The 27,753-nt window shown below is 43.5% G+C and overlaps 1 protein-coding gene and 1 long non-coding RNA gene across 3 annotated transcripts; one reads left to right on the forward strand and one right to left on the reverse strand.

The window, feature by feature from the left end:
- Positions 1-1,364: 1,364 nt before the first annotated feature.
- Positions 1,365-27,753, reverse strand: SOAT1 (sterol O-acyltransferase 1). 2 transcript variants are annotated; one of them, XM_064427679.1, is made up of 16 exons: positions 27,617-27,753; positions 25,098-25,231; positions 17,773-17,831; positions 13,884-14,032; positions 13,728-13,787; positions 13,309-13,416; positions 11,341-11,623; positions 10,165-10,243; positions 9,451-9,532; positions 8,756-8,801; positions 7,556-7,685; positions 7,068-7,165; positions 6,490-6,588; positions 5,870-6,005; positions 4,822-4,967; positions 1,365-4,043 (listed from the first exon to the last, which is right to left on the reverse strand). In XM_064427679.1, the coding sequence occupies exons 2-16, from the start codon at positions 25,219-25,221 to the stop codon at positions 3,987-3,989; spliced, it is 1,656 nt and encodes a 551-aa protein (XP_064283749.1). In that variant the 5' UTR covers positions 25,222-25,231; positions 27,617-27,753; the 3' UTR covers positions 1,365-3,986. The 2 variants fall into 2 exon arrangements, with proteins under 2 accessions (XP_064283749.1, XP_064283750.1); XM_064427680.1 differs by lacking the exon at positions 27,617-27,753 and adding an exon at positions 27,385-27,536.
- LOC135304834 (uncharacterized) lies at positions 14,028-19,597 on the forward strand. The gene is made up of 2 exons (XR_010366054.1): positions 14,028-14,860; positions 17,702-19,597. It is a non-coding gene; the product is annotated as an uncharacterized LOC135304834 (long non-coding RNA).

The following is a 27,753-nucleotide window of genomic DNA, read 5'->3' on the forward strand; positions in this document are numbered from 1 at the left end:
CCCAAAGTAAAGGCAGAAGTCACCAACATGATACACATTTGGCAGCTGCTCTAATTTGATGTGTATTGAAGCAGGAGAGGTGAGAAACTTTGGTCTGTTCCTGGAGCTACTGACTCCTTGCCTGTCCTGTCCTGCACCTCAAGGTTATCCTTTCCCCCTCAGTGATGATACAGAGTTTAGAAAACCCCAACTTCCTTTTTCAGCTGGTGTTTTACCTTGGACATTTCATACTGGTTTCCAGGACCTCAAGAAGGGCTTGTGTAGAAGTTTCTCCCCACACACCCAGCCAAGATCTCTCCTCTGCCATCCCATGACCATGCCTGCTGCCTCTAGGCCTGGATCTGCTACGGCATGAATGTCTCCATCCCTCTCCCCTCCCTGTCCTTGGAAAGTAGGACACTTACAGCCCCACCCAGGACACAGCTGTAGGCACAGGCAGCTTCAGGCTTCCCTTCCTTCCCAAGACCCTTCCCAACATTTGCCCACAGCAGCCACCTTTCCCAGGAGAGAAACCCCACCCCTCTTAATTCTGCTCCCAATCCCATCCTCTGTGCCCTCTCGTAACTCCCCCCAAACCAGATGCCTCAGGGAAAAAAACAGGCCAAAGCAATTTCTTTTCCTCCCCTAATAGCAAAATATTTTTAACTGCTGTAACAGTAGATTATAAACAGCTCTTATATGTGACAGAACATGTACAGGTTACATCGTGGAAGGGCTGGTGCCAGCGCCAGGGCTGATGCTGGGGTGTCCCCTGCCACAGCCAGGGCTGGGCCACTGTGGCTGGGGTGTCCCCTGAAGCAGCCAGGGACAGGCCACCATGGCTGGGGGCACCTGGAGAAGGAGCTGGCTGGGAGGTCTCTGGGGAGCTGGGTCTGATGCTGCAGAGCACAGGAACTCCTGGAATCTTCTGTCCCTCTGGCACATCTGCATTCAGAAGCAGGAGCTGAACCAGTTGTTTGCCTCCAGCAGGTAGGGCAGGTGCAATCCATGGAATATCTGAACCAATCCAGCAGGAATTGCTCCAGCTCCCCCCACAGCACACACTGTACTCAGCTGTCACAGGAGAGCACCGAGCTTACAGCTCAGACCCAGGCCTGCTTCACCCCCACACCCCAACAGGAAGGACAGATGAGGCATGAGGACTCCACAGAGCTTTGGCCTGCCCAGAAACAAGTTTTCTGCATGAAAACCCCAGGACACATTTTGATGGAGTAACACTGATTTTCATGCAGTTGTTGAGCAAGAAGCTGCAGCTGTACTGGCTGCCATTCCAAAGCTGGAGGCTTCCCCCCTCACAGCTCAGGGAGTTACCATGGAAGCAAGCTGCACAGTTCTTGTGTTGGAAAGAACCACAGAAAACAGTATATAATACATTACATTATATTAAGAGCTTGTAACGGGCAGGTTGGGAACCTTCACATCCTCACCACTGACCAGAACATTGCACTGCTCTGGCACTTGCAGTCTAAGAAACTCAAATGTGGTGTAATTGACTTTTAATTAAATAAGCAACATGCAAAAGACTTAGTATTTCCCCTCCAGCACTCTTGAGAAAAATGAAAATAAGCCCACATTCAAAAGCAAATTAAAAAACCCACAAAAGTGAAAGTAATCCAAATTGTTAATGCCCTGACAGCACAGTTGCCAGATGCCTTGATCTACAAGGCTGAAAACCTCAACTTGTTAAAAACTAAGACTAGTTCCAACAGCTGAGCATCCCTTTCTGGTTGCCTTGAGCTTGCCAGATGCTCAAGCCCTCAGGTTTCAAACAGTGATGATGCTGACACAGTAAATGCTGATATTCCTTCTGGGCACATGACAGTGCCAGGTGTGAGGGAAACACCAAAACAAGGCACAAAGTGCCATCCTTTGGTGTCTTTTTGAAAACACTGAAACTGTATCAAGACCTGCCATGGGTTTCAAGATAGCAAACCAAGTCCCTAATCCATCCCACCCTCTCTGAGTGCAGTTACCTCTGTAAGTGTTTTGAGCACCAAACAAAAAAGAATTGGACTGAATCTCATCCTGTGCTAAGGAGGTGACAAAGCTGTTTGGCCAAAGGGTGGTTTTTTTGTATTTTTGACTGTTTTTTTCAATAGGAATCCTAGTTGTTCCAGAACTTTAATTCTCTCCTCCCACAAAAGGTATGGTGAAAGATTTCAGATTACTCAATCTGAATGATGATAAAGTAATCCATTTAATTCTCAGGATTTGATATATGAATACTGCCAAATTTGAGCATATAGTTCCTCTGAAATTACTTCAACAGTTTCATCAAACAATTTTTAGCAGAAGGTGTTGTAAGAGGAGAACCTCACACAGAAACACTATTTGGCAAATTTGACCTGGTACAATGTTCTTTCTCAAGAGCATAATTCCTTCTTACTGAAGACTGGGAGGAGTTGAAGTACTCCCTAGGATTAATGAAATTACTTCTGACTGAGGTCAGTGAAAGCAGAAGCCCAAAGGAGAGTCTGAAGTGGCTTGGGAGACAAGCCCATCAATGGTCCCAATAGTGCTGGTATGAAGTACCCAGGGCTGTAGGTAGTAAGGATATGCTGCTCTCCATTGGCAGTTTCTGATAACATTTGAGTAGTTCTAACATCTTTGCCACCAAAGTTCTGGTATCTCTGTCAGGTGGCCCTTTTCACCAGGGCTAAGGTATGTCCATCAGGTGACCCTGTCTCAATAATGGGAGCTCCAGTTCCAGTAAAGCTGGAGTGATCTGTACCCAGACATTCTGCAAGGTCCCTGTTCTGTTTAGCACCTGAAGGAGCTCTGACTGGTTCATTGCTATGGAAACACCAAATTCACACAGGGCCTGCCTTTGTTGGTGTGTGTGGGAGGATGTCCTACCTCTCACCAAGAGGGCAGTACCCAGGAGGCTGATCTCCACCTAAAGCCCCCTCTGATGCCAGGGCACACACAGGCAGGTGACAAAGCAGCTCTGGGCCAATGCTCTTTCCCCAGCAGCATTAAAAGCTTCTCCAATACACATGGGCAAGGTGTGCTGGCACATTGAACTGCACGTGGCCATTTCAAAGAAGATCATGCTCTGTACCTGTAAAGTTGATCCCACTTTCTTACAGTTTGGCCATATTATTTCAAGTTTTTCTTAGTAAAGAAACCCTTAAGAACCTGTGTACCTTAAAGCACCTGCCAAATTAAAGCAAAAGCTCCTTTACAAGTTAATCATGTTAAAAGAACTGATTACCTAGAACAGGAGAAAGGAACAGCAAGAAAAAGTACTCCTCAAGTCACAAGGGCCTTCAGAGAACAAAAATGCTGTAAGGCATTGGGAACTAAAAGAATACAGAGAAACAAATTTTTGGTGTAAAAAGTCATATAAAGACTGCACACACCATGCCCTGCTTCTGATCCTGACTCAGCATGGTCACAATCCCTCTTCCTCTGCCCATTTTATCTCTGTTGGCATACAGGATGCAGTTTGAAGCCAGCCAGGAAAACTCTGCCCATCTTCAGAGCAAGGAGGCAAGCACCCTGTTGCTCTGCCACTTGTCCATGTCACAGTGGCAGGAAGGATCATGAAGAACAGAAGTTTTGTAGACATCCCATTACCAAAAAGGAGAAAAAAAATTGCAAACGATGGCTAAGAAAGATGGACGGATACCAACAATGAGCTACCAGCAAATCTGACTAGCTTGCCTCTTGTCCAGAAAAGCAGCAACTTGGGGGATCCCTGGATGAGTAGGATTCCAGTAGACTCCACCTTCAGCTCAATGTGTTACTGGCATGGAAATGGCTCAAAGTGGGACAGCATGTTACAGATGCTGCCTTTGAAGTCTGTTGCAATCCAGGTCAACTGGTTTGCTCCAGCAATGCTTAAAAAAAATTACAGTTTCTCCCCAATAATGAGGAGGCCCAACTTCCCTTAGAAAAAGTCTGTAGTAAGTTAAGATTATTGGTCCAAATACTTGGAGGACACCTCTGTTTTTCTGTGATGTCATGGCCAGAGCACCCCATTTTCACATCTTCACATGACAGGACCACGAGCGTGGCTTTAAATAGTCCAGGAATGTGGGCTGCAAAACATGGGAGAGGCAGTAAATTAGTCACAAGCCAACAGCACCAACTGTGGTTCAAGCTGCTGCAATCAAACTTCTCTAACAGGAAAGATCAAATGACATTTCTGCACCCTACAACCCTATTCTTGCCTTCACTAAGCAGTGCCTGGAACTGTAAGTACAGCCACAAGTTCTGTTACATCAGGTAAACACTGTGCCTAGCAGCCTGTTCTATCAAGAGACCAAGTAATTCATGATGGCAAACTCTTGAGGAGAATCAAACTTAAAATAGAGGCTGCCAAAGGACACCTTTGCTTAAAACTGAAATCAACTGGGACAGCAGGAAATTTTGTCTAGAACAGAACCCGGTACCAAGAAAATGAGTTAGAGAAAACACTACCTAAACCCCAAACTATCTACAGGTAACCACTTCTCACCACCACCCACTCTAGCCTGGGAGAGGCACAGCAGGCCCAGTTTTTGTGGGCCTTCTACAGAAGTTTGGCTTTGCTGGCCAAGTGCTGCAGTTCCATTGCTACAGCCTAAATAAGGTCTAGCATACCCTCAGAAATGGGGTAACACCACCCTCAGTTTCAAGCAGTGAAATCCTACCAAGCACAGAAGATGCACTGCTGAACACACTTCAGTTAGGCAGCCTCTAGGCTAAATAACTCTAAGGAATGGATATAACACACTGCCAGAAAGGTTCATGCCCTTTAACTTGCACTCTTCCTGCACAGCAAGGACAAGGACAGGCAGTCCCACATGGTTATCCCAGGGATAGCCAGGCACTCACATTTTCCGTGGGGCAGTACTGGCGGGCGTACCACTCCTGGCTGTAGAGGCAGATGATGACCCCTTGGCCCAGGAAGAGGGAAGTCCACATGATCACGTTCCAGAAGGGCCCTTTCCGACGGTCATTCAGGGTGAAGTTGAAGACCACTGAAAAGGGGAGGAATGAGAAGCATTATTGTGGAACAAACTTAAGATTCAAGAATCAAAGATCAACTGATTTCACTGGATCTTCCCCTCCTTTCACTTCATCTCTAGAGCAACAAGACTATTGCATGAAAATCTGATTATGCTTGGCAATAGAGCAAATACTCTGAGCTGATTCTCACATTTACTTCCAGTAAGTTTGCCAACAAGCTGTGTGCCTCTGGGGAATCAACATTTTTTGAGTTACACTGGTCACCAAGGCATGGCAGAGGTGGCTTAGAGTTTATTGGAGCCCTCTAACTCAAAACACAAAAGGAAATGCAAGAGCTCTGACTTCTAAATGGGCTCTTCTGTTAGATAATACTCTTTTTTGACCTAGAATTGGCTAACAGAAGTGTTTTAAAAACTTTTATTCCATCTTCAGTCTCATGAGAAGGGTGAGACAATACAGATATAATTCATGCCATCATAAATGTATTTCCCACACTCATCCTCACTGCAGTAGTGAACTATTAGTTTCCTTATACTGTGAATAGAGGAAGACTGACAAGCTGCTGACACACAGCAATTCAACTACAGTTTGGCAAAGAGGAAGCAGTGCTGTTAAACTCTGTGCAGTGTCACAGGAACAGCAGTGTATCACACAGATCTCTCTTCCTCACCACAAAGACCTTGATCATCTAAGCCCCAAGCTTCCAAATCCTCTGTGTGTATATAGGTGTGTATCTCCTGAGCTGCAAAAATCCATTCACAAAGCTTGCACTCACAATTGCAACCTTTGGGCAACAATACTGTGTGTTAGTGCTGAGGGAACAGCATTATCATTATCAAAAGAACAAGCATGCTTCTCTAAAAAAAGCCACAAACCCCAGAGCCACTCCCACACTCTCTTCCTTGGAGCTTACCTCCAAAGCATGTAAACAGGCAGAAGAGAACTGGATAGAAGAAGCCAAAGCAGATGCTGAGGACATACTCGTGCACAGCAGCTGACACGGTGAAGACAGACAGCATGGCTGCTGCTCTGAACTTCTTCCCAAAAAACTGGGAGAGACAAGAATGCCAAGTATTAGGAGCTACTCTACTGTGGTTTTTGTTTGGTTGTTGCAACGCAGTGAATTTTCTTCCCTGAGCTAAGAAGGTTCTCCTCCAGCCAAGAGGCACGTGTGAAATGCTAAGTACCTTGCAGAGCACCCTGGGGTTTAGGTGTTTCTCTTCAGGTTCCCTGCGTTAGCATTTGTGCTGAACCCACTCATTAAATACCTACCACAGCTCATGGAAACACTGCAACATGAGTTCTGACTGCTAAGGCAGTCTCTGCATTCCTACATCTCAGCCCCATGTTTTGCACACATTAAGGACTTGGAAATGAGCAATGGATCTCTCTAAAAGCACCGTGGCTCCCCACAACAGCTGACATGAAACATTTTTATGCTTCTAAACAGACAGGGATGCTGCATCTTGGCAAATGTTTTGCCCAGTAGTTGAATGTTTAATTAACAAAAGAATAAATCTGCTTGTTACTCACCCAAAGGAAGTCCCTGTAGGCATAGTAATAGAGCCAGTCATGTACCACCACATTCCAGGTTCTGTAGTAGTTTGCATAGGATGTGGAATTCCACCAGTCCTGAAAGCACAATGGAAAGACTATAAATCTAATTAACTATTCATAGAGGGCTTTTCTAGGATATCAAACTGAAAAATATTAAACAAAATAATACTAAGCTAGCACAACAATTTGACCAAGCTTTCTATCACACTTCCAACATTCTACTTGGAGTATCAAGGTCTGTTTTCCCCCAAACTGCGGTGGCTGATGTGACAAAAGAACAAAAAGAGGGCTAATGGAGCTATGGGGTAGGTCTGTTGGATGCTTCTGTTTGTGCACAGGGTGTTTCATCACCTTAAAGCAACTCAGACTGCCAAGCAGAAACCAAATCTGTTCTACAGCACAGCAACAAACTTCAGCCTTAACAGCATAAACCAAGCAAAATCCCACGGCTGCTTTGTTTGGTAAAACAATCTTCAGTTTCCTCCTCTTTTTTTTTTTTTTCATTGTGACAATGACTTTCAGAAGCTTTACCAAGTACAGCTCCTGCTCCTCACCTTGTAGAACATCCTGTCTGCGAAGCGCAGCATCTCGGCAAACGCGTTGAGCCAACAGTGAAGGAATGCAAAGAACACCAGGAAGAGAATCAGGACACCTGGAAACAAGGGACAGCCACACCAGTTTGGTAGTGATTTCTCTCACACAAACAAGACCACCTAACACAGTCAAAAGCTGTTCTTATAGGCACTGACACAGATAAGCTCCACTCTTTTGTACAAGTAGCACAACAGTATTTCAGTTTCTCACCACACCAGGCCCTGCTCAACCCAGAGGGCAACAGCAAGGCTGCCCCAGAGCCTGCAACTTGAAGACAGTGAATTTCAAACCCAGCTTTTATTTTGTATTGCTGATTTTGAAGTTTTACTCCTTAATGCTGCAGTGTGCCCACAAGATCTTATTGATCTCTGCCTGTCATGAATGCATCTCAAATGAAGCACTTCTCCCTTCCACAAAGATGAGAGTCACTCAGGGATCTGGGCCTTACCTGGCAGGATGGAGTTGAAGATACAGAGGACCAGCCCTCGAAGGTTGAAGGTTTCCTGACTACTGTTGCGAAACTGAGGAATGCAGAGTCTCACAAAGATGTAGTAAGCATAGAAAAGTGAGCCAAGCACCTGGAACAAAAATACCCCAAAACCTGACTTTGTAACAGGAACACACAATTAACACATCACCACTTGCCAGCTCCAGGAGAGAACAGCAGCTGCCAACACAAGCCAAAATAATTTATTTTACATTGCTGCCAATAAACCTCCCTAGGGATCCAGGCAGAAAGAAAGCCACAGCAATCCCCAGAGCATGCTGAACAGCCAGCAGCAAAATCAACTACTCTTTTCTACTACAGCAGCTGTCAGTTTTTCCCAGTCCTATCAACTCACACGTTTTGACACAAAAAATCCATGCCACTGCCAAAGTGGGAAAAGTACCCTTGATCTACATCCAATATAAGGGCAGAAATAATTGAAAAATACTTACTGTAGTTAAATCTAATATTAAAGCTTATTTTGATTTTATTCCAAAGTTGACATTTACAGGCCAAAGCACCTCAGGCTTTCTCTGGCTCATGAACTGATGTTGTGGATGTTGAGGTCAAAATGCCAGTCACTGTTGAAATACTCTGATGTAAGGCAGGTGTGTCCTCTTGTCATCCTCTTTGTCCAACAGCAAGCAGCCAAAGGCCTGTTCATGCTGCCCTTTTTTTAAAAATTGTTTTGCTCTTTAGACCATAAATGCATTGTGTGATAGCAAAGGTTTCAGTCACACAAATCCATTACTTGGAAACACATCCACAAGAAGCTACTGAAGCACAGCCACAAATGTGAAAAACCAGTCAATCTTGAACTCAAATAAGCACTGGGGGTTTGGACTCCAGGCCTCATTATTTCAAAATTGCTTTTTGAAACTGTGCCCCTGCACTACAATCAGGGTGAATAAAGAGGGCATGGGTATTGCTCTCACATACACAGAGGTTTTTTTATCTGGAGGCTTGCTTAAGCAAAGATTTTAATTTTTTTTTCTTTGGCACAACCATTAGTGCAGCAATATCACTGTTTGTTAGTCACTGAAAAGTATTCTTTATTGGTAAGGCCATGCCAAGTAGAGTGATTTAATGCCAAAGAGCTGTTGAGCAACACATCTTAGATGATGTCCAAGAGTGTACTCTGCAGAAAGCTGCACCACTCACCTGTGCAAACTTGGTAGCTACATAGCCCCATCTTATTGTGGGATTCCTAGGAAAAAGAACAGGATATCAGAGCTAAATAGGACCTCAAAGGAGCAAACCCCTCCCTTCAATTACATGAAGGATTTTACAATTTTACTGACGTATTCTCTGAAAAAAAAGGCTTCTGAATTCCAGAATTCTTAATCTCCTGACATCCAAGGGATGTCTGCCCAAATTGCTGGTTCCTCACTTTCAACTACAGCAGGACTCCAGCAATTCCTTAAATGGGAAGGTATCTGGAAGGCAGCACTGTACAGTTCTGTAGGAGGTGGGGATCTGCAGACAGTTTTATGAAGAACTGCTGACTTCACACAGCCTAAGTGCCACCCAGCAATGAACAGAAGAGTTTGGGAGTTCCCACTCATAAAGGCTTCAGCCTCAGAGACACAGCTGCTTATTAGCACCACATAAAACACACAGGTTCCTATTGCAGGAACTGTCCATCACTATATAATCTGTAGCACGTTCTTAATTAGTTCAACTGCAAGTGAGTTTCCCTAATAAACAAAAGCAGAACTCCATAAGCAAGTCCTGCCCTTGCCAGTTTAACCACATCTTTCTGAAAGCTCTAACTCCTAAATTGATCACACCCAGAGGTGCTTAATGTTGGCTTCAGATTTCAGACTGCTTTAGTGCTCTGTTGTTGCTCACATTACCTGGGATAGTTGTCTCTGTAGATGAGGGTGGGAGCAAAGAGGAAGTACAGGTACTGAGAAATTCTGGGAATATGTACTGTGCCTGGGAAGAGAAGGAAATACAAAACAAAAGCAATTTTTTTACTGACAGTTCAGTTTCCCCAGTACCCTCTCAATAAACAGAACCCTTCTCACTTCAGAAACCTCAGCCTGGAACTAAAAGTATGGGATTTGCAGAGAATAAAACAAATTTGACCTTTCAGATGGTGTGCATGAAGGACAGTTAGCAAGTGAGGGTAACCAACTATCTGCTAACACCTTGGTATCACATTTTCTTTCCTATCACATGTGGGCTCAGTTCAGTCAGCTCTAGCATGCCTTGCTTAAAAGGCCTTTTATTCTATTATTGCTGTCACTTCAGCTACAGCACTGAGCTGGAGGTCTGCAGGCAACATCTAGACACGTTTTTCTCCTAAAAGCAGAAATATGGAATCCTGGAGAATAAAGACTTAAGATCCAGGGAGGACTCAGACCTGAACAACAGTTTAGTCTGTTGTCTAATATATCTGAATAAAAATGAAATGGTTCAGGCTGAAATTATGATGCAAAACCTTCGACCTCCCCATCCAAAGTCACCACTTCAAATCCCACCTCTCCAGCTCATGAAAGCAGCTCAAAGCAATGGAAGGAAAGCTAGAGCTGGCTATGTAAAATGAAGCAGGGCAAGTTACTCACCAGATTTGTCCTTCACTGAGGACAGGACTCTGGGCATGTTCTCCCGGATGAAGGAATGAGCCTTCATAACAAGACGAACCTGAAAGGCCAAGAGAAGAACAGCTCAGTGCTCCCATTTTCGCAACCTTCCAGTGAAGACTGGATCAAGCATTTTACAGCAACACCTTCAGCATCTTGGTTTCTTTCCTATTTAGCCCTTTTACAAGGAAAGGGCTCTTCCTCTGCCCACCAGCCTGTTTACTGACATGAATTCCAAACTCTGCAAAGGGAAACATGCAGCAACTACAGCTCAGGAGAGCCAAAACACATCTCATCTACACTTGCAGGACCACCACACACACAAGGACTCTGAATAACACCAGCAAGGCACTAGTCAGCTAACATGAACTTAAAACTGAAGGGAAACCCCTCTCCATTTCAGCAGGCCAGGATGTTTCAAAGTCTAGGTGTCTTCTTGAAGTTACATGTGTTGTACTGCAAGTATCACTACCTGGGTATAAGGTGGTGCCCCACATAAACAGTCCACAGCTGTCAAGCAGATTTTTATTTTAACTTTGTTTTAATACTGAAGAACCAAAAGTAGGGCCAGTCCAAAGTTAGCTCTTAAAAGTCATCCCTGACCATCCTTGTTTTAACCTGATGGACTGACCAACTTCCATTCCTGCACTTTTCTGCTCCCTGCCACAAAAAAAAAAAAAATCCACTTCCAAACAAGTCCTGATTACAGAGCCAAGACACTTGCTTCTTGAGAACAGAAATGCCAACAGGAACCACTTCTTGACCATGTACTTGCTTTTTTGGGTTTTGTCTTTTAAAGAGGAACATTACAGCTTCCTTGTGGACTATGGCACAACATGTTCTTAAAATTGGCTTTAAACACTTAAGCATCCACAAGACAACCAGAAACAAATGGAATTTCAGTAAAATCTTAAATACTGGGTAAAAACCCATGAGTGGTTTCCAGGTCAAAATTAAGTTTATTCTCTACTCTTTCTTATTAGATTTGCTGCATGTAACTGTCCTCAAGTCTCAGAGATGCTGCATTCACAGCCTCGGCTTAATCTAATTAATAAAAACAACATTTGACTCCTTTAGGAAAAAGGACCCTTTCCACTTTGAAAATGAAATGCAGTTCAATGTATCCTAGGATCCAGAGGATGCAGGGTAGGGTCTTACCTGTTCCAGGATTACAATGAAGCGGGAGGCTGGAGGCAGGGCATAGGCTACAGCAACATAGGTTGGTCCAAACCCAAGGCCAGCTATTTGGAAGAGTGTGAACAGCATCCCATAGAAGAAAGAGTGGATTGCACGATGGGAGGAACTGGAATAGCCTTGGGCCCACCACACAAAAAGGTTGTATGGAACAACTACCGTGGCACTGAACATGCACAGCCAAGTACAGAAGACAACTGGGAACTTTCCAAAAACAAAGACCAGGAGATCAAATCCAAGGACCAGCCTAGAAGGCACAAGGAAAGAATTTTAGAGCATCCATTCTTTGATTAGAAATACTTCTACTCTACTAAGTGGCTACAAACCACAAAGGTTCCAGATTATAACTGTTTGACAGTCTGGATAGAAGTGACCGTGGCAATTTCAGCTCAGGGCTGTCTGTGGCAGCTTCAAGGGGCCACACTCAAGTATCCCAGAAACTAAGAGAAGGACTGATGTGCTGATAGTGTTGGCAGGCACAGCTTATCTTCAAATCCCACAGGGCTTAAGCACATCTCTAAGATCAGCTTGTGCTTTAGGAGTAGGCTCAAGCTCATCCCTCCTAAGAACAGGCACGTGACTGAACAATCCACTGCTGGATGAGGGTCCAGGAGAGCTTTTGGGGAACACTCCCAGGACATCATCACTACTCCACTGAAACTCAGTTCTTCCCAGGGGTTTAAGCTTAAAGAGGCTCTTCCTCTGCCTCTATAGGCATGGGGTGTTTTAACATCCAGCACTCAAACTTAGTTTAACCCTTTTCTGTGGGCATTCCACATGGATTCAGTTTAGAAGTTATCCAAAAGGCTCAGGGTCATTAGAAGGTCAGTCCAAATAAGACCAAGTGGTGTGCACCAGGTGTTTAATCAAGCTTAAAACATAAAGACATAAACATAAGGCTGATCAACTTTACCTCTCACACTTATCAGAGCTTACTCCTACAATAAGCAGCTCTTCTAAACTAAGACCAGAGAAGATGACAGTACAGAAGACACCAACACAAGTTATTCCTTCTTGAGGTGGAGGCTCAATTGCAAAGTAGATCCAAATTATCAGATATAGCTAAAACCATAGATATTACTTTTAAAGTAATCAGGGCAGCCAGCCCTAGATGATTTTAAGGTAAATACCCAATCTCCCCCAATGTCCATACACTAGTAAGTCAGGATCAGCTAAACAATATTCAGTAGCACACAAGCCTGTTCTTACACCCAGACTAAAGGGACAATAATTATAGTCAGGATACAGCTCTGGTTTTGTACACTGAAGAGCAGATAATCAGCAAGATAAACATGTAATCCTTCTTGTATACATGAGATACAGCTTGCCAAAACACTATTTAAGCAACAAGTGAGGAAAGCAGTCTTTCACAATCTTATTCACAACTGGCTACCTGCAAAGCACTATCTTAGCAGAGGCTCTGCCAACATCCTTGAGATTTTTTTCCCCAGGAAAAACAAAGTTCTATTTTTGTTTGAGTACAAGTACAGTGTTCCAGAACTGTCATTTTTAAACAGAGGAAGGACTGCTGAAGTATTTTAAGTTTTTCTAAGCAGAGTCCTTCTTCAAGCAACACAAGCAGCTGAAAGCTGCTGTCCCACTAAAGATACTCAACCAAAGCATTTCACATTCCCTTTTGCCAGCCTCGTGATGAACTAAGCACGTTAGGCTGAACTGTGTGGCCACAATTCTCATGTAACACATCAGTTAACAGTTTTTCTAATATTCAGCTTTTCAATTTGGAATAGTCATATCCTCCCAACAGGAATTCCAGTACATACTCTAAGTATGCCAAATTGAAACCCACACTTCCAGCAACACCCCAAGAAGGATACCCCCTTCTTTCTGCACCATTCTGCAGTTTCATGTGCATCTGGCACTCTGGAAGAGCTATTCCCAGCCCTTACCCCTGTGTTTCCAAGGCATTCTTACCTCCCTTCATCAATGAAGTCTACTAGAAGTGTACTGAGGATGAAGACGATGAGAAGAGCGATGAACATGTGGTAGATTGTCCTGATGTGACTCACTTCAAACAGCTCACTAAGGGAGAGACCAGAGTTAGGGTACAACTGGGGTGCCACAGACACTTCCTCAGCTTATCCTCAGACAAAGGATAATTAGCCATGATCCCAGTGCTACTGAGATGGCTGTAATTAAGGTTTGTATTTGCAAGATGTAGCACAGATATTTTAGAAAGAGAGAAGCTTGAACAGATTAATCCCCATGGATTTGAACATAAGACTGTGGGTGGTGGCAGGGAAAGTACCTCAAAGCAAAGGCTCATTAGTTTGCTATCAAGGGTATTTTCAGTGAATTTGATGAAATTACTTTGATGAAGTTAAGTTACTCACTCCAAGAGGGACCTCCTGGCAGTAAAGATTTTCCCATGTTCTGGAGGGGCCCTCGAATTCCTGCAAAAAATATTTGTTTGACATTTGAGACAAAAAAGGAAATAAAGCTTCCAGGAAACGTAACCTTGTTATAGCAACAGCTTAAAAGGAACTTACTTGGCTTTGTGCAGTTCCTTCTCTGCACAGGAAGCTGGGAAAAGGGAGGCTGGAGAAGAGGAATCCAGGAGTGCTGATTTTGCCACCAAACTGTTCACAAACTCTGTGAAGTGACTGTCCACCTCCTTCATGAAAGCTGGCTTCAGTTGCTAACAGAGTAAAAAGACAGCAGCAGACTGCTTAACTTGCTGGATACATTTTCATAAAATATTTTTATCCTGGAGCAGGACAGAGCAAGGCATCAAGAAAACATTTCTGTACCATGTACCAACAATTGGAGCTACTTGGATAAGACTGGGGTTTGTCCTGCCTGTTCACACACCTCAGGCCAGAGGACCTGGAATAACTTCATATTCTCCATGAGATTCAACACAGAACTGATCTGGCCTTTTAGAAGGTTTATCAGAGTTCTGAGAATTTAGTTCCTTAACATTTAATCCTCAAACACTAAATGTGATGGAGCCAAGTGAGGAAGCACAGCTGAGAGCCAACCCTGAGCTCCTGAACACTGCCAGCCAGCCATCACCTTCAGCACAGGCAAAAGGCAAGTTTCAAGAAATTTAAAATCTAATTGCATATGATGTTTTGTTTTCTTAATGCAAGTGTTTACTAGCCATGTTTGTCTGACCATCCTTTGCCTGGGATTTTTCCAGTTTGCCTCCAGATTCGAGGTGCAAGTCTTCCTACATGATAATTATATATCATCATTTCATCTGCTTTTCCTACTGATCAGCTGCTCAAGAAACACATGTTTCCCAGATCAGAATTTCTAACTCCTATATACTTTCTCATCTTGAAGTCAAAAAGGAAAAAAAAACACCCTGTTTTCAAGGAGCTTTCTGGAAAAGAAAGGGTTGTGTGGAGACCTCACAGCACCTGCCAGGGTCTGAAGGGGACCTCCAGGGAAGTCAGAGAGGGACTCTTCATGAGGAACTGGAGTGACAGGACAAGGGGCCATGGCTTCAAACTGGCAGAGGGTAAGTTTAAATCAGATGTTAGGAGTGAATTCTTCCCTGTGAGGGTGGGCAGGCCCTGGCACAGGGTGCCTAGAGCAGCTGTGGCTGCCCCTGGATCCCTGGAAGTGTTCAAAGCCAGGCGGGATGGGGCTCTGAGCTACCTGGGGTAGTGGAAGGTGTCCCTGCCCATGGCAGGGGGTGGAACAGGATGATCTTTAAGGTCCTTTCCAATCCAAACTATTTCATGATCCTATAAAACACATGAACAGATGATGTATTCTTACAAAATGCTCCTATTTAATGTGACAACAGCCAAGTAAGTTTAACTCTCTGGCAGAAAATACAATAATCTGAAGTGAGACCACATCCAAGCAGAAGACCCTGAAGTCACAGTGGATCAGAACTCTACATTCCTCTCATTTTATAGTGGTCAGATCCAGAGAGATATCTTGAAACAGAAGGTACAGTAGGAGAAGGAGCAGATTAATATTTAACTTTAAAAAACATTTTTCTCCTATTTGTCAGCTTCCAGAATAGACTAAATAAACTTCCCCAGTGCTTAAGAAAATTCTTAGGATCTGGCCACTTTTAGATATTGCTTTCTGGGAAGCAGAGGATTGTCTCTGCAAGAGACATGAACTTGTTCCTTTAAAAACAGGAGAAAAAATATAAACAACAAATACTGAGTACTTGTGAATATAACCTGTAGCAGAAAATGCTGGTGCTCTCTGGTACAGCCTAATTTCACAGCACACATGCACATATCCCTACAAAAAAGTCAAATAGAAATTCCTACTTCTGTTGGAGTTCTCAAACTTCCATGCTAAACAAAGCATTATTCATTCCCATCAAAAAATAGATATATATTTTAATAGTGTCTCCCCATTTTTAGCCTAATCTCTCCTCAAGTGAGGCCTCAGCAGATGGTATTTCCTTAAAGTACCTCTTCCCTTTGGCTGGCACTCTGCTGAGATTGCCTCCTCCTAACACAGCCCTCCAGGGCTATTCCAACATGTGCAGGTTTGGATTGGGAGAGAAGGGCACGAGTTCTTAATAGATTAAATCAAATACAAACTGGAGTACAGACCCTACAGTAATTGCAACTAACTGTAATTACAAACCAAAAACCCTTGAAAGAAAGCTATGCCATCAAAAGCAGAAGCTGGCCAATAATAAAAAATTGATGGCAAGTCAGAAAGTTGAGGGAAGTAACCCTTTACTTTTAAAGTTGCAACAGTTCCCCAGAATGGCACTCATTCTAACAGATTTAGTAATTTTTATCACAGACATGTGACAGAACACACCATTCTCAGCTCCTTTTAGAATGAATAAAGGACTGGAGTTTTAGACTGCAGATGCTTGAAGACCTCCCATGCATGAGTAACTCCCAGCTCCTACAAATCCCATTTCCACCTTGACCAGGCTTTTCACAAGTCAAGCATCTGCCTAGAAGTTAGATACCCATCACAGAAAAAGTAAACTGCAATCCAAGCCTCTGTTCAGTGGTTCCCAAAACAAAAGGGCTCAGCACTGCAGGAATTCTCAGGTATTTTGCAGTAGGGTGCTTTGTTGTTTTTTTTTGAGGCACCTGAAACAAATCTGCAAGCTGAATTACTCAAACCTTAAAATCTGAACTCCCTGTGTTTTGGGACAAACTTCAGCAATTAAAACACCATTGGTTTTCTAGGATTCTCTTTGTGGGCAAGAAAACTTTTTCTATTAATTGTGTCTCAAAGCTGGTGACCTGAAAAAAAAAAAAAAAAAAGGAACAAGAGACACTCCTGAAGAAGAAATCCAAGGTCAAGTTGTCCCCTTGCAACCAGCTAGTGCTCCCTGGAACTTCCAAAGCTACTTGTGCTTTACAGTGAAAGCCTTCTCCTGCAAACACCCACTGCCAACACAGTGATTAACAATGACAGTTCTGTCTGTAGAAAAGTTACCAGGCTTGATCTGCTGTTCTCAGTAAGGATAAACATGATAAGATAACATCCAAAATAAAATTCTGAGCTGACTACCCCTCTGAAGGGCTGAATTTAAGGAGTTTCAGCAAAAAAAAGCAGCACACCTTTTGCAAAAGGCTATTTAAATATACCTTAGGTACACCTGTTATAAATGACACACCAACTACAGAAGTAGGGAGAAAAAGGCAAAAATAAGAGTGAAACAGGAAAATATCTCAAAGGTGCAAGGTGTTTTTCTCTGTCTTCTACGTATCCACTCCCTACTATTCATGTCAAGCTGGCACAATTAGATTACTTCAGATTTACCATGGAATTTTCTGCAATACAATTATGCAAGAGTGCAGGGCAATTTGCCCTGAAGAACACGGGAGCCACAAAACAATGGTTAACAAGGAGGTGCAGTTCATCATTAGCCAATTTCATTTAATTTGGGCATAAATCACCTTAATATAATCTAAGACAAAGGCAGCCCACACAGATGCAGATGGTGCCAGAAACACCCAGTGCTATTTTCTGTGAGGATATTGCTCACTGACAAAAAGAATGAGACCAAAGCTCAGGGAGGTCATCTCCACAGCCAGGGCAGCAGAAGCTGTGGGGTGCAAGCTCCATGCTGCCCTTTATTCAATGGATAGCAGGACACAGAGCATTTTAAAGGCTCAATATGCAAGCAAGGCTGGCTAATCATCACACTGCCAAAAGTTAGTGGTAAGGCAATTTCCATTTTATTTACAGGTTTCAAAGTTCATTCTTATCTTTGGACTTCAACCTATTTGGGTCAAGTAAGACAGAACCTCATTACATAAGATTATCCCTCTTGTGCTAAGTGGGAGAGAGAAAGAGGGCTGTGGAGAAGTCACTGCACTCAATCTAGGACTGAATAGGGCTATTTGTGTTCCAGGGCCAGTGACTCTGCAAAAGACTTCCAGGTCAATTGTCCTGCTCCCCAGCACAAGCAAGAATTGTGTTTACCTCAGCTTCTGCTATGAGCTGCATTTTCCTCGTTATCACGTGGTCCACATCAACCCAGCCTAAGGAAGGAAAGCAAATATTCAACATTTTTTGTTGTATGTCTGAAAACACAAAAAGCACAGCATACAGTAGTTCAGACACCAATTTTTCAATAGCATTTCTGACTTCTAACAGGGTCCCACTAAACTCAGGTCACATAAACTGTCACCATGTATTTTAGGATCACAGCACTGTAAGGCAGCCAACAGCTGAGAACATGCTGGATTTTATTTTTCATCAGCAACTGCAATTTTTTCCAAGGTCTCTAAACATATTTAGCCTTGAAGCAGTAATCAGAATGACCCTTAGAAGGTCATTTCCAAGTGTCCTCATTTTTTATCAGGGTTTTATCTTAACCAGACGTAAGCTTGGTTTGTCTGGAGGCCTCTACATTGCCAACAGACAAGGCAGTCAGCCACAGCTATTGGTAAAACACCATGATCAGCTCTGAGACAGGCTGAATGGCAAGGTGGACAGTTATCCTGTGTTCAAAATTCCCACTCCTTTTATCCCCCAGGAGAAGTGCTAGATATCAGTGTGACTGTATTCCTTAATGTGTTTGACTGTTTAAGTAAACAGCCAGGTTTAACATGCCATCAATATAATCTGACTTTTGTCATTACTCGCACCATTGGCCAATAGGTAAAGCTTCAAATGCCACCTTTCTTTCACATTAAAACTCTGTGACATCAAGAGGAACAACACCCATAGGTCAGACATTTCAGACTAGTTGTGTTTTAGGACCACCACCAGCTGGTGTTTCACTTCTCCAATAACAACAACACAGAAGATAAAGTTACTTAAAACAGAGAGTCTTGCACATGAAGGAAAATCAAGGTTGAAGCAGCAGCATCCATCCCCCTAAAATACCAGTCAGAGTGAAAAGATAGCAGCAAACCTTGCCTTCTTATCCTTTGGCATTTATAGCTACAGCACCACCTTACACACAGCCAGCATTACAACTTGCATGTTGGGTTTCTAAGACAACATTAACACTTTTAGAAAAGAAGGTACTGAAGTGATTCCCTAATAAGATTCCAGATTTGCTGTAGAGGTGCCAAAGTTGTGCTGCTGTGAGACAAGAAAACAGACTGAGAGCACTACCACAGGGCATAATGTGACCTCCTTGTATGAGAACAGCCTCTAAACACAAAGCAGTTTCATTTTCAGAGCAGAAGTGCTTCTGTGCTGCTCAGGAGCCTCACTCAGCCTGTTTGAGCAACTGGCTTTAAGTATTTTAGGCAGGCCTGCTTCAGAGGTGCTCCAATTCCAGTACTGGAAAAGAGTACAACACCACAAGAAACTTTCTCTTCAGCGTAGCTATGATCAGTTGTTAGCATTAATTCCCCTTCCCACTGATCAACCAGGAATTTTGATTTTTGTCTGCAGGAATTTTGGTTTTTTCCCATCTGCTACAGAAGCTGTAGATTTAAGGACAGAGCAGCAACAACTGCCTATCACTTAGCAGACTTCTGATGTAACAACAAACAAAGGAACTGCTTAACACCATTGATTTTGGCTGCCTCCAAGATCCCTTTTTACAAAAATAGAACTCCTGGTTGCTAAGCATCTCACCTCCAAGACAAAAATAAAAACAACCAAACACCTCAGCATTTAAGCTCATTGTGCTGTTACATTTGCAGAACAACAGCAGTTTGGAAAACAATTTGAGAAGAATGTAAGATGCCCTTTACCAACTCAGCTCATGCACTTTGTTGGTCTCAAATAGGTTCACCTCCAATAAATTAAAAAAAAAAAAAGTGAAGTTGTTCCACAAGTAGCAGAACTGTATCATCTTCAGATGTTCTCAGGGGCTCTGCTCCTTCACTGTGCCACTCCACAATTGTATTCCTGGCCTGCTCCTTCTATTACTACTATGGGAAGAACCACCTTGTGCTGACCTGAAAGCAGAACAGAGCTGCTGAGCTCAAAGAAAAACTAACCTTTCCCTTCAAAAAACTAAGAATTTGTGTCCCTTACTCAGCTGCCAATCTCCAAGATAATATCAAGTTTGCTTGAAGCCACCCAACAACAGCCAAAGAGAATAGGACACATGGGACTTAAGGAATTGCATTATCTCCTTTTAAAGATAAGCTAAAAATAAAATGACCAGTTCTTTGACCATATATTTCCTGTCAGATCTTGCCTTTGCAACCTCAGTCATTAAAAACTTACATTAAAAACTACCCAGGCATAGCTCACTTTGGAAATAAAAACACTCCTTTAGACTATAAGGCCTTCAAATTTGGTATAGCTTTACATATACCAAATGTCCAGCTTTAATGCTTGTACAAGAAATGAGGACAATCTCTGACCTGCTGATGCTGCAATTACTGAACTGCAATTTAAAGTGTTCTCCTGTCACTTTAATTGCCCTCACACTAGTGTGCATGCACAGAAAAGATTAGAAAACCAGCATCTTTTAATAGGTTTCAAAATCAAGATCTCCATGGCTTCAGTCTAAGCAACTCACATGACAAAATAAACTCACCTGTGAACTTGTCTTTCTCAACACAAAATCTTCTGTAAAAAAAAAAACTCATCCCAAACCAACCCATTCTGCTGTATTGCATCACCGCATAAACCCAGCTGTGTCACAAGGCAGATACCAGAGAAAAAGCACATCATCTTTAATCACTCAACTTCCCTTGCACAAGACACCACTTATGTTCTGTCAGGTCACTGGAGAAGAGATTCATCACATGATTTTGAGTCTAAAAGGAAATGTGCACTGCTGAGAAGTCCAAATCTTCACTTTCCTTTGACCCTGCAGATGAAGCCTGGATTCCTCTGTATCACTTTGGGATTGCAACAGCATTATAGAAAAATGGACTCAAGGCTGCACTATACAAGGAAGCACATCTTTGCATTTAAAAGAAGTTGAGCTATGCCTTAAGAAAACAGAAAATATATTTAAAGTCATGAGAAAGTTGTCTTGAAGACTAGTATAAAATAGTGGCCAATTTCAGAGGAGGTTTAAGCAGGGCTTGCTTTGGAAGAGCTTTGTTCACAGGGAGAAGTTTTTTATTTAGTGGCCTTGGGTTCCCTTCCCACCAGCAAGGACATTAACAAGATCTTTAGAGGGCCACTGGTTTTGAGCTTGATCCTTTTAGAATGTTATTTCTCTGTACAGACCAAATTCCAAGCAGATTCAAAAGTCAGAGAAAAAAAAATATTGAACAATTTAATTGTGAGCTTTGTTTCTCTTTGAAAACCAAGCCAATAAAAAAAATCACCTGAAGATTGAGAAAGCTTCTTAATGGTTGAGAAGTTGAGCAACTAAAATTTCACAAGACTGACAAAGTACCTCTTCTAGAGGATCTTGATGTCCCTTTTTCAACCCACTCTTGTACATTTTACAGATAAGTGACATTTGAAATGGGTAGAACAGAGAATCATTCACATGATGTTGGGGCTGCAGATTGGGATCCAAAAAAAACCAGCTTTGTCAGTTCTTGATAAGACAACTTCCCATTCAAGAGGTTAAAGCAACACAGGCAGAAGGACTTCATTACTGTCAGTCACCTGGATTTAAAAGGCTCCCTCTCCAAAAACACTGAAGATTTTATCAGAAGCAAAGCAATATTAAAGCAAATCTAGTGCAGGGCTACTGAAAATAGGGGAGGAGTTCCATATTGCTACAATACACATTAATAATTTGATGCTAATGAGCCCTTATTCTTACTTATGGTAATTTATTTGGCCACTCAGCAATTAGAGGCAAGTTATGACTAGACTCAGATGATCTGTTTAAAGAATTCACAGGCCATAGGTCACTGCACTGCTGGGCAACCATTTAGCTCAAAAAGTCAGTTCTGCAGGACATGGAACCCAAACAGCCTCTTCACTAGCAGGAAGGAAAAGCAGTATTCTCTACATTATGCTACCATGTCCACAGGCTCTTCACAAGAAACTGCTCAGCCTACACCCAAACCACAGGTTCCAAAACATGACAGCCCCTAAAATTACCAGAATCCACCTAGCCAAAACAGCTTTTTGATCTATCTCTCAGAAACACATCCCAGATACTCAATTCAAGCAGCTCAATCCACAAGAAGCAGCCTGTTGAAACACTGAACACTCATTGCTGTGAGTCATACAGAAAAGGCTGAATCTTTCCAAATTGCTCCCCCTTGGAGAGCTCTCTCCTCCTCCATCCCTCTGCAGGCATACATTTGTGCATCACCATGAACTCTTGCACCAGGGATGATCGATAGTAACCTCACTGGAAGATAACAGCCCCTTTCTAAGATCAGCATTACCAGCCAGGCTTACTCACACCAAACAGATATGCCACATAGATTGTTTGCAGATCAGCCTCCAGAGACACTTCCAGTCCTTGCCTGATATCTGGGCAAACAAGAACAGACTCCAAACCCACCTTTTTACTGCTCTGAACTCACTAGCTGAGCATTTTAGAGGCATTCAGGTGCAATGCATGTCCTCTCTAGCCTTTTAAGACGTGTCCATGCAGTTTGTTATGCTCATTCCAGGTGACTGGTACAGTCTGATACCAATATCCCATTAGGCTGAGCAGTTTTGTATTTCTCTACGTATCTCCTGCTGAAAACATATAAGACTAATCTTATTAAGGAAGCCTGGCTTTTGACAGGGGATTATTGCCACCTAGATCATCTGCTGACTCTAAGCCAGGACCAAATTAGTTGTTTAATTACAACTGTGGAGCTAATTCAGGGAAGAGAAATGATGTATAAGACTGAAGTTCAGCTACTCTGTCAAAGTGAAATTGCAGGCTGAATAATTACAAGATAGAAACAAATCAAGGCACAGAAGAAATCTGGCAATCTCCAAGTTATGATTATTTCCACACTTCTATAAAACTGGGTGTACCTGAGTAAAAACTATTTGAATCTTAGAACCCAAACAATGAGACAGTCTTCAGAAGCATTGCAGAACCAAGAAAAAAGAATAACCTCAACTGTACAAAAGGAAGAGTCAGACCTACTGTAGCTCTAAAGCCAATACATGTATTAAAATTATTCCTCTAAGCAACTTCAGATCAGCCAATGGATTTGAGTTTTAATGAAGAAAGGATTAAGGAGCCAAAAGCTTCTGTAGAAAGTTCACACACTTCTGGAAACGAGTCAGTTGGCTCTCGACACCTCAGCTCTTACTGTAAAAAGCAGATTGTGTTTGCTATAATCAGAGAGGATCAAGGGTGGGTAATCATGTTAAAGGTTTAGTTTTTCTATGGCTATAACTGCTACAAACATGCTACATATTTACTTCTGTATATTCTTGGCCTGGCTAGAATCCCTTGACTGCAACAAACATGCATTTTATTTAGAATTCCTCACAAACACCCAGCATTAAGTTGTCACAATACAAAAAAGCTGTTGCCAGACAGCAGATCATTAGCCTCACACTGCCTTTGTGCACATCAGCACTAATGCCTTAGAAACAGCTATTCAGGAGAGAATGGCCAGGACAAAAGAAAGAGAAAAAACATCTAAGCCTGTTCTGAGAAATTCTCCCACCTCAGTCAGGAAAGTCCTACCTAGTTACACGGGCACCCTGAACTACAGGAAGAGGCCACTGCCTGAAACTCATGAACACTTCAGCTCCATAAACCTTCAACCTTCGGGTCACAGAGCTGCTGATTTAACTCCCCTGCACAGAGGAATTCCTGACCAGAGGGATGCATCTTTCTCCCATGCCTCAAGGCATCAGATTCATCCTACCTCTCTGTGTTATTCCTGTTGTCACCAACACTGAGGTAAGGAACACTTTGTGACACCTCTGCTGAATTGGCAGCAACCTTGGCAGGTAAGATGCACTCAAGTCTTGGCTGACCAGGATTCCTCCCTGCTGTCCCTCACTGCAGTTTCTGTGGGATTTAAACCACACTGGACTGTTCCAAGCCAACCCATCAGGCACATGGACACTTTCAAGAGGTCTACCCCAGGATGTTGGTTTGCTACACACTCACAGTATCTCACCTGCAGTGAGGTTTTGTCACATCTCAGAGGTGTTAAAATGAACGGCCTGTAAAAACAGACACACCCACCCATCAAGTCCTAATTATCACTGCTCTATTTATTACTTACCCTTCATTTATTACAATTAAGGAGTTTCCACACATGAAAAGGTTAACCTGGTAGAACTCTACTCCCAAGCCCAGCATCACTGCATTCCAGTAGACACCAACTCCCTAAAATTTTCTAATACAGTCCCATTTGATCCAATTAAAATTATGTGCCACCAAAATCTTACAATCCCAGTTCTCCAAGCAGTTTGTGGGATGGCTTTCTCTCCAATGCATTTTATTTTCAATAAGAAATCTGACTTGTCCTAAACTTAAACATGCTCCAGCTTCCATTTCAGTTGAAAGAAGTACTACTGAAATTGTGGTGATATCCAGAAGCATATCAGTGAAAATTATCTCCTTGGGTCACTGGCACCAGGATTTTGGATCTTGTACTCATACAGCACATTGTGATAACCTACTTTAGCTTTTTGCTTAATCTATCTCACAAAGAGAAAGGAAACAAGCTGCAGTTTCATCTCCAACCTCCTTATCATGGGCTGGAATGTGGTACAGCATAAACCAGGAAATACAGAGGGTCACAGGCAAAACCACTCACAGTGCCAGACAACTGTCCCTGCCACCCAAGGGACAGGGCATGGCAGCAGTGATCATCCACAAACCCAACTTTAAACCACATAACTTCTAAGGTGACCACAAAACAAATGAACAGACACAACTGTGCATTGTTCAGTTTTCTGATAGCCAAGATTTAGTCTGAATAAAAGGGATTCTGTTTATGTCCTGACATGAACAGAATCCCAGAGCAGCAGAGAATCATTCTCTGTGCATCCTACCTCCACCTGTCTGTCAGGTGGACACAGCACCTTAGCCTGGCATGTTAAAGACCATTTTCTTCCATCTTGAGAAGTCACATACTCAAGGTCATAAACGAAGTGAGATGAAGTCCCAGAAAAAGCATTAACCAGGATTACTCAAAAGTGTTGCCAGGAGGCACTTGCACCATTTACAGCTCTAATGAATCTCTTCTTCCTGTGCCAGTTAATCACTGTTTTACATTCCTGCAAGCAGTGCAGTGCACAGCTCCTGAGGGAAAGCTCTGCAGGACAGCACCCCAAACAACCCACACCTGCTGGGACACAGGGAGCTCCACCTTCAGCCCTTCAGAGACAGAGAAACACGAATGAAGAAGCTAAGAGGCACAGCCATGAGTAGAAACATCATCTCAAAGGAAATCACATGCCAGAGATGCAACCAGTGCTGAGCCACTGAGTCTCACCATTGCTTGAGTTCTGAAAGGACCTCTCGCTCTCAGGTCTCCTCTGTGTTTCTTCATTCTCAGGGTTCTTGGAGGTTGCAGTGGAGCCAGACTGGCGTTTCCTTACACAATCATCTCCTGCCATGGTTACCTAGCTAGATCAGAAAAAGAGAGAAATAATTAATGACAAAAACCTCATTTATTGTTCAATAATATACTCACATAAATTTGGACTTTCTTCCCTTCATTATGAATTCAGAGCAAGGATAGAGGAAATTCACATTGAATTAGTCATTTACTGTTGATCACACTTCCTTTCCCTTACTACAAGCAGTACAGGAACAAAGTAACCAAGTAAGTTCCCCTGCCAAACTTGTTCCTGCAAACAAAACATCTCCCCACACCACTCTCTTTTCCCTACAGGTCTTATAACTACTTAAATAACTTAAGCTTTTGCAAAATCTTTAAAATGACAATAAGCCCTTGCAATTCTTTCTGACAGCCAGGTGGACATCAAGACTTGTCTTCCACGAGCTGTGGCAGGTTTACTTTGTGGAATCACCAGCAATATTTGACCTGAGCCAAGCCCCTTCCTTGTCAGGTTCTCAGCTGTTGCTCAGGAGCAGCTTCCTCAATGGATCCTTGCGTTCTACTTGGCCAGACAAGGCTGCCTTGCAAACCAGGGAAAAACAGGAAGAGAATCAGGTCTGAACGGCACCGGTTCCAATGACAAAGGTCACTGCTGGGGACAGAGCTGCCAGCAGGGAACACCTGAAGCACCCCATGCTGGTTGGAAACAGAATTTTCAGCTAATGAGAAGTGGACAAGGAGATCCTAATTTGGCCACAAGCTGCTATCCCAGAACACTCTCCATAAAATTCATCTCAAGAATCTCTTGGCGATGTAGCTACAACCAGGGATAATTTGCAGATTTTTTCCAGAAAATCTCACAGGCATGCATGTAACCACATTTTCAAGCTTGATATATTTTTTCATCTTGGCACAAACTCTGCAGCAGATGTGTTTAGCTGCTAGTGAACAGCATACGTGCACCAGCACAGATGAGCTGTTACAGGCAGGCCAGGAAAACTCAGGAACTGGTGAAAAAACAAATTAGGGATGGACTACCTCAGAATAAGGAGGCTGGCACATCTGCAAAGGGGAAATAAAACTATGACCAGAGCTTTTCTGAACTCAACTTCCTGTGTTTGTCCCTCCAGTAGGAGAGTCTCCTATTCTCTTTTCAGGCTACACAACACATGGGAGAAAAACCAGCCACCATCAAACAACAAATCAATAACTGGGTGAGTTTTCTAGCTCAGAGGACCAGAATTCTTGTCTCAGGACACTTTTCACCTTCTTCAAGGGCTTAGGAAGGCATTCCTTCCTCACCGGTGCAGAGTAGTTACAGTATCTAACTGAAAGCTCAACAGAAGGAGTTAAAAATAACCCATCTTGGGGTGGGGGAAAGGAAAAGTCATGTGTGGCATGATCTTTAAAACAATTAACTTAAAGAGTTAATAACTCAGGCTAACTTAGCCTTTTTCACGCCGAAACACGAAGTCTGCTAGGGGAAATCTATGAAAACAAACATTTTCCTAGTCTAGTTCCCATACGAACAGAGGTGCAGCATTACAGTAACTAAGCAATTATCAACAAATCAGAGCCTAAAGAGAGATCAGCCCTTCCCTCCCATCTCTACTAGAACCGAAACATTCAAGACACAATGCCAGGACAACTCCAAGATGTTCACCACCCCCCTCACAAGAGGAAATCGCTCCTCACAATAGTAAACACTCCTTTCACCCTGCTCTGAGGACATCCACAACTGCAGATGAAGTTTGGAGTGCCACAAACCCATTAACAGAATTCCTAGCAGAGACTCCCTGATTCACTGGTACCTGATTTACTCGCAAAGGGCTCAGAAACCTTGAACTCTGAAACCAGAAATCCCGCCCTCCCTTTGGACAAACTGGTAATTAATCAGAAGATGCCTTGGGAGAACAGCAACGCTTTATAGGGAGTTCATCTTTGCATTTCAAAAGGCTCGGTGAGGAACAGCACGGTTTAGGCTGGAAGGGACCTTCAAGATCACCTAATGCCAAGCCCCTGCCTCCAATACCCATCACGCTAGATAACAACCTTATCCCAAAGATTTTCACCTCTCCAAAGTTTTCCTTCGAAAACTCTTGGCCCTCGGGCACAGCCCCACCTCGCAGACCCGGACCGTCGGTAGCGAACCAGAGAGGCACCAAAACAAAGTTAAGGTCACTCCACAAACCAAAGTTAAGGTCATTGCACGGCTCACCCGCAACGCCACCGGCAGGAAAAGGTTTTTTTATGCGAAGCCTGAGGACATGGCCGGGAGCTGCCCGAAGCGCTGCCGAGGCTCCGAGCCAGCCGCTGCCCCGCTACCTCCCCGCACGCCCCCGCCGAGCCCCAGCCCCGCGCGGCTGCGGGAGCCGCGTTGCCCGGGGGCGGGGCGGGACGGCGCGGACACGTTCCCGCGGCCGGTGCCTCGGCGGCCCGCGGAGCGTCACCTCAGGGGCGGCCGAGCCGCTGCCTCCTCCGCGCGCCGCCGCCGCTCCGCGCTCCGCCGCTCCCGCCGCGCGCGCCGCCGCCGCCTCTTCCCGGGGCTCGCGCACGTCACGGCGCAGCGGGGGCGGGGGGAGCGGCG

The sequence above is a fragment of the Passer domesticus genome, chromosome 7, assembly GCF_036417665.1.
Source record: "Passer domesticus isolate bPasDom1 chromosome 7, bPasDom1.hap1, whole genome shotgun sequence".
NCBI lineage: Eukaryota > Metazoa > Chordata > Aves > Passeriformes > Passeridae > Passer > Passer domesticus.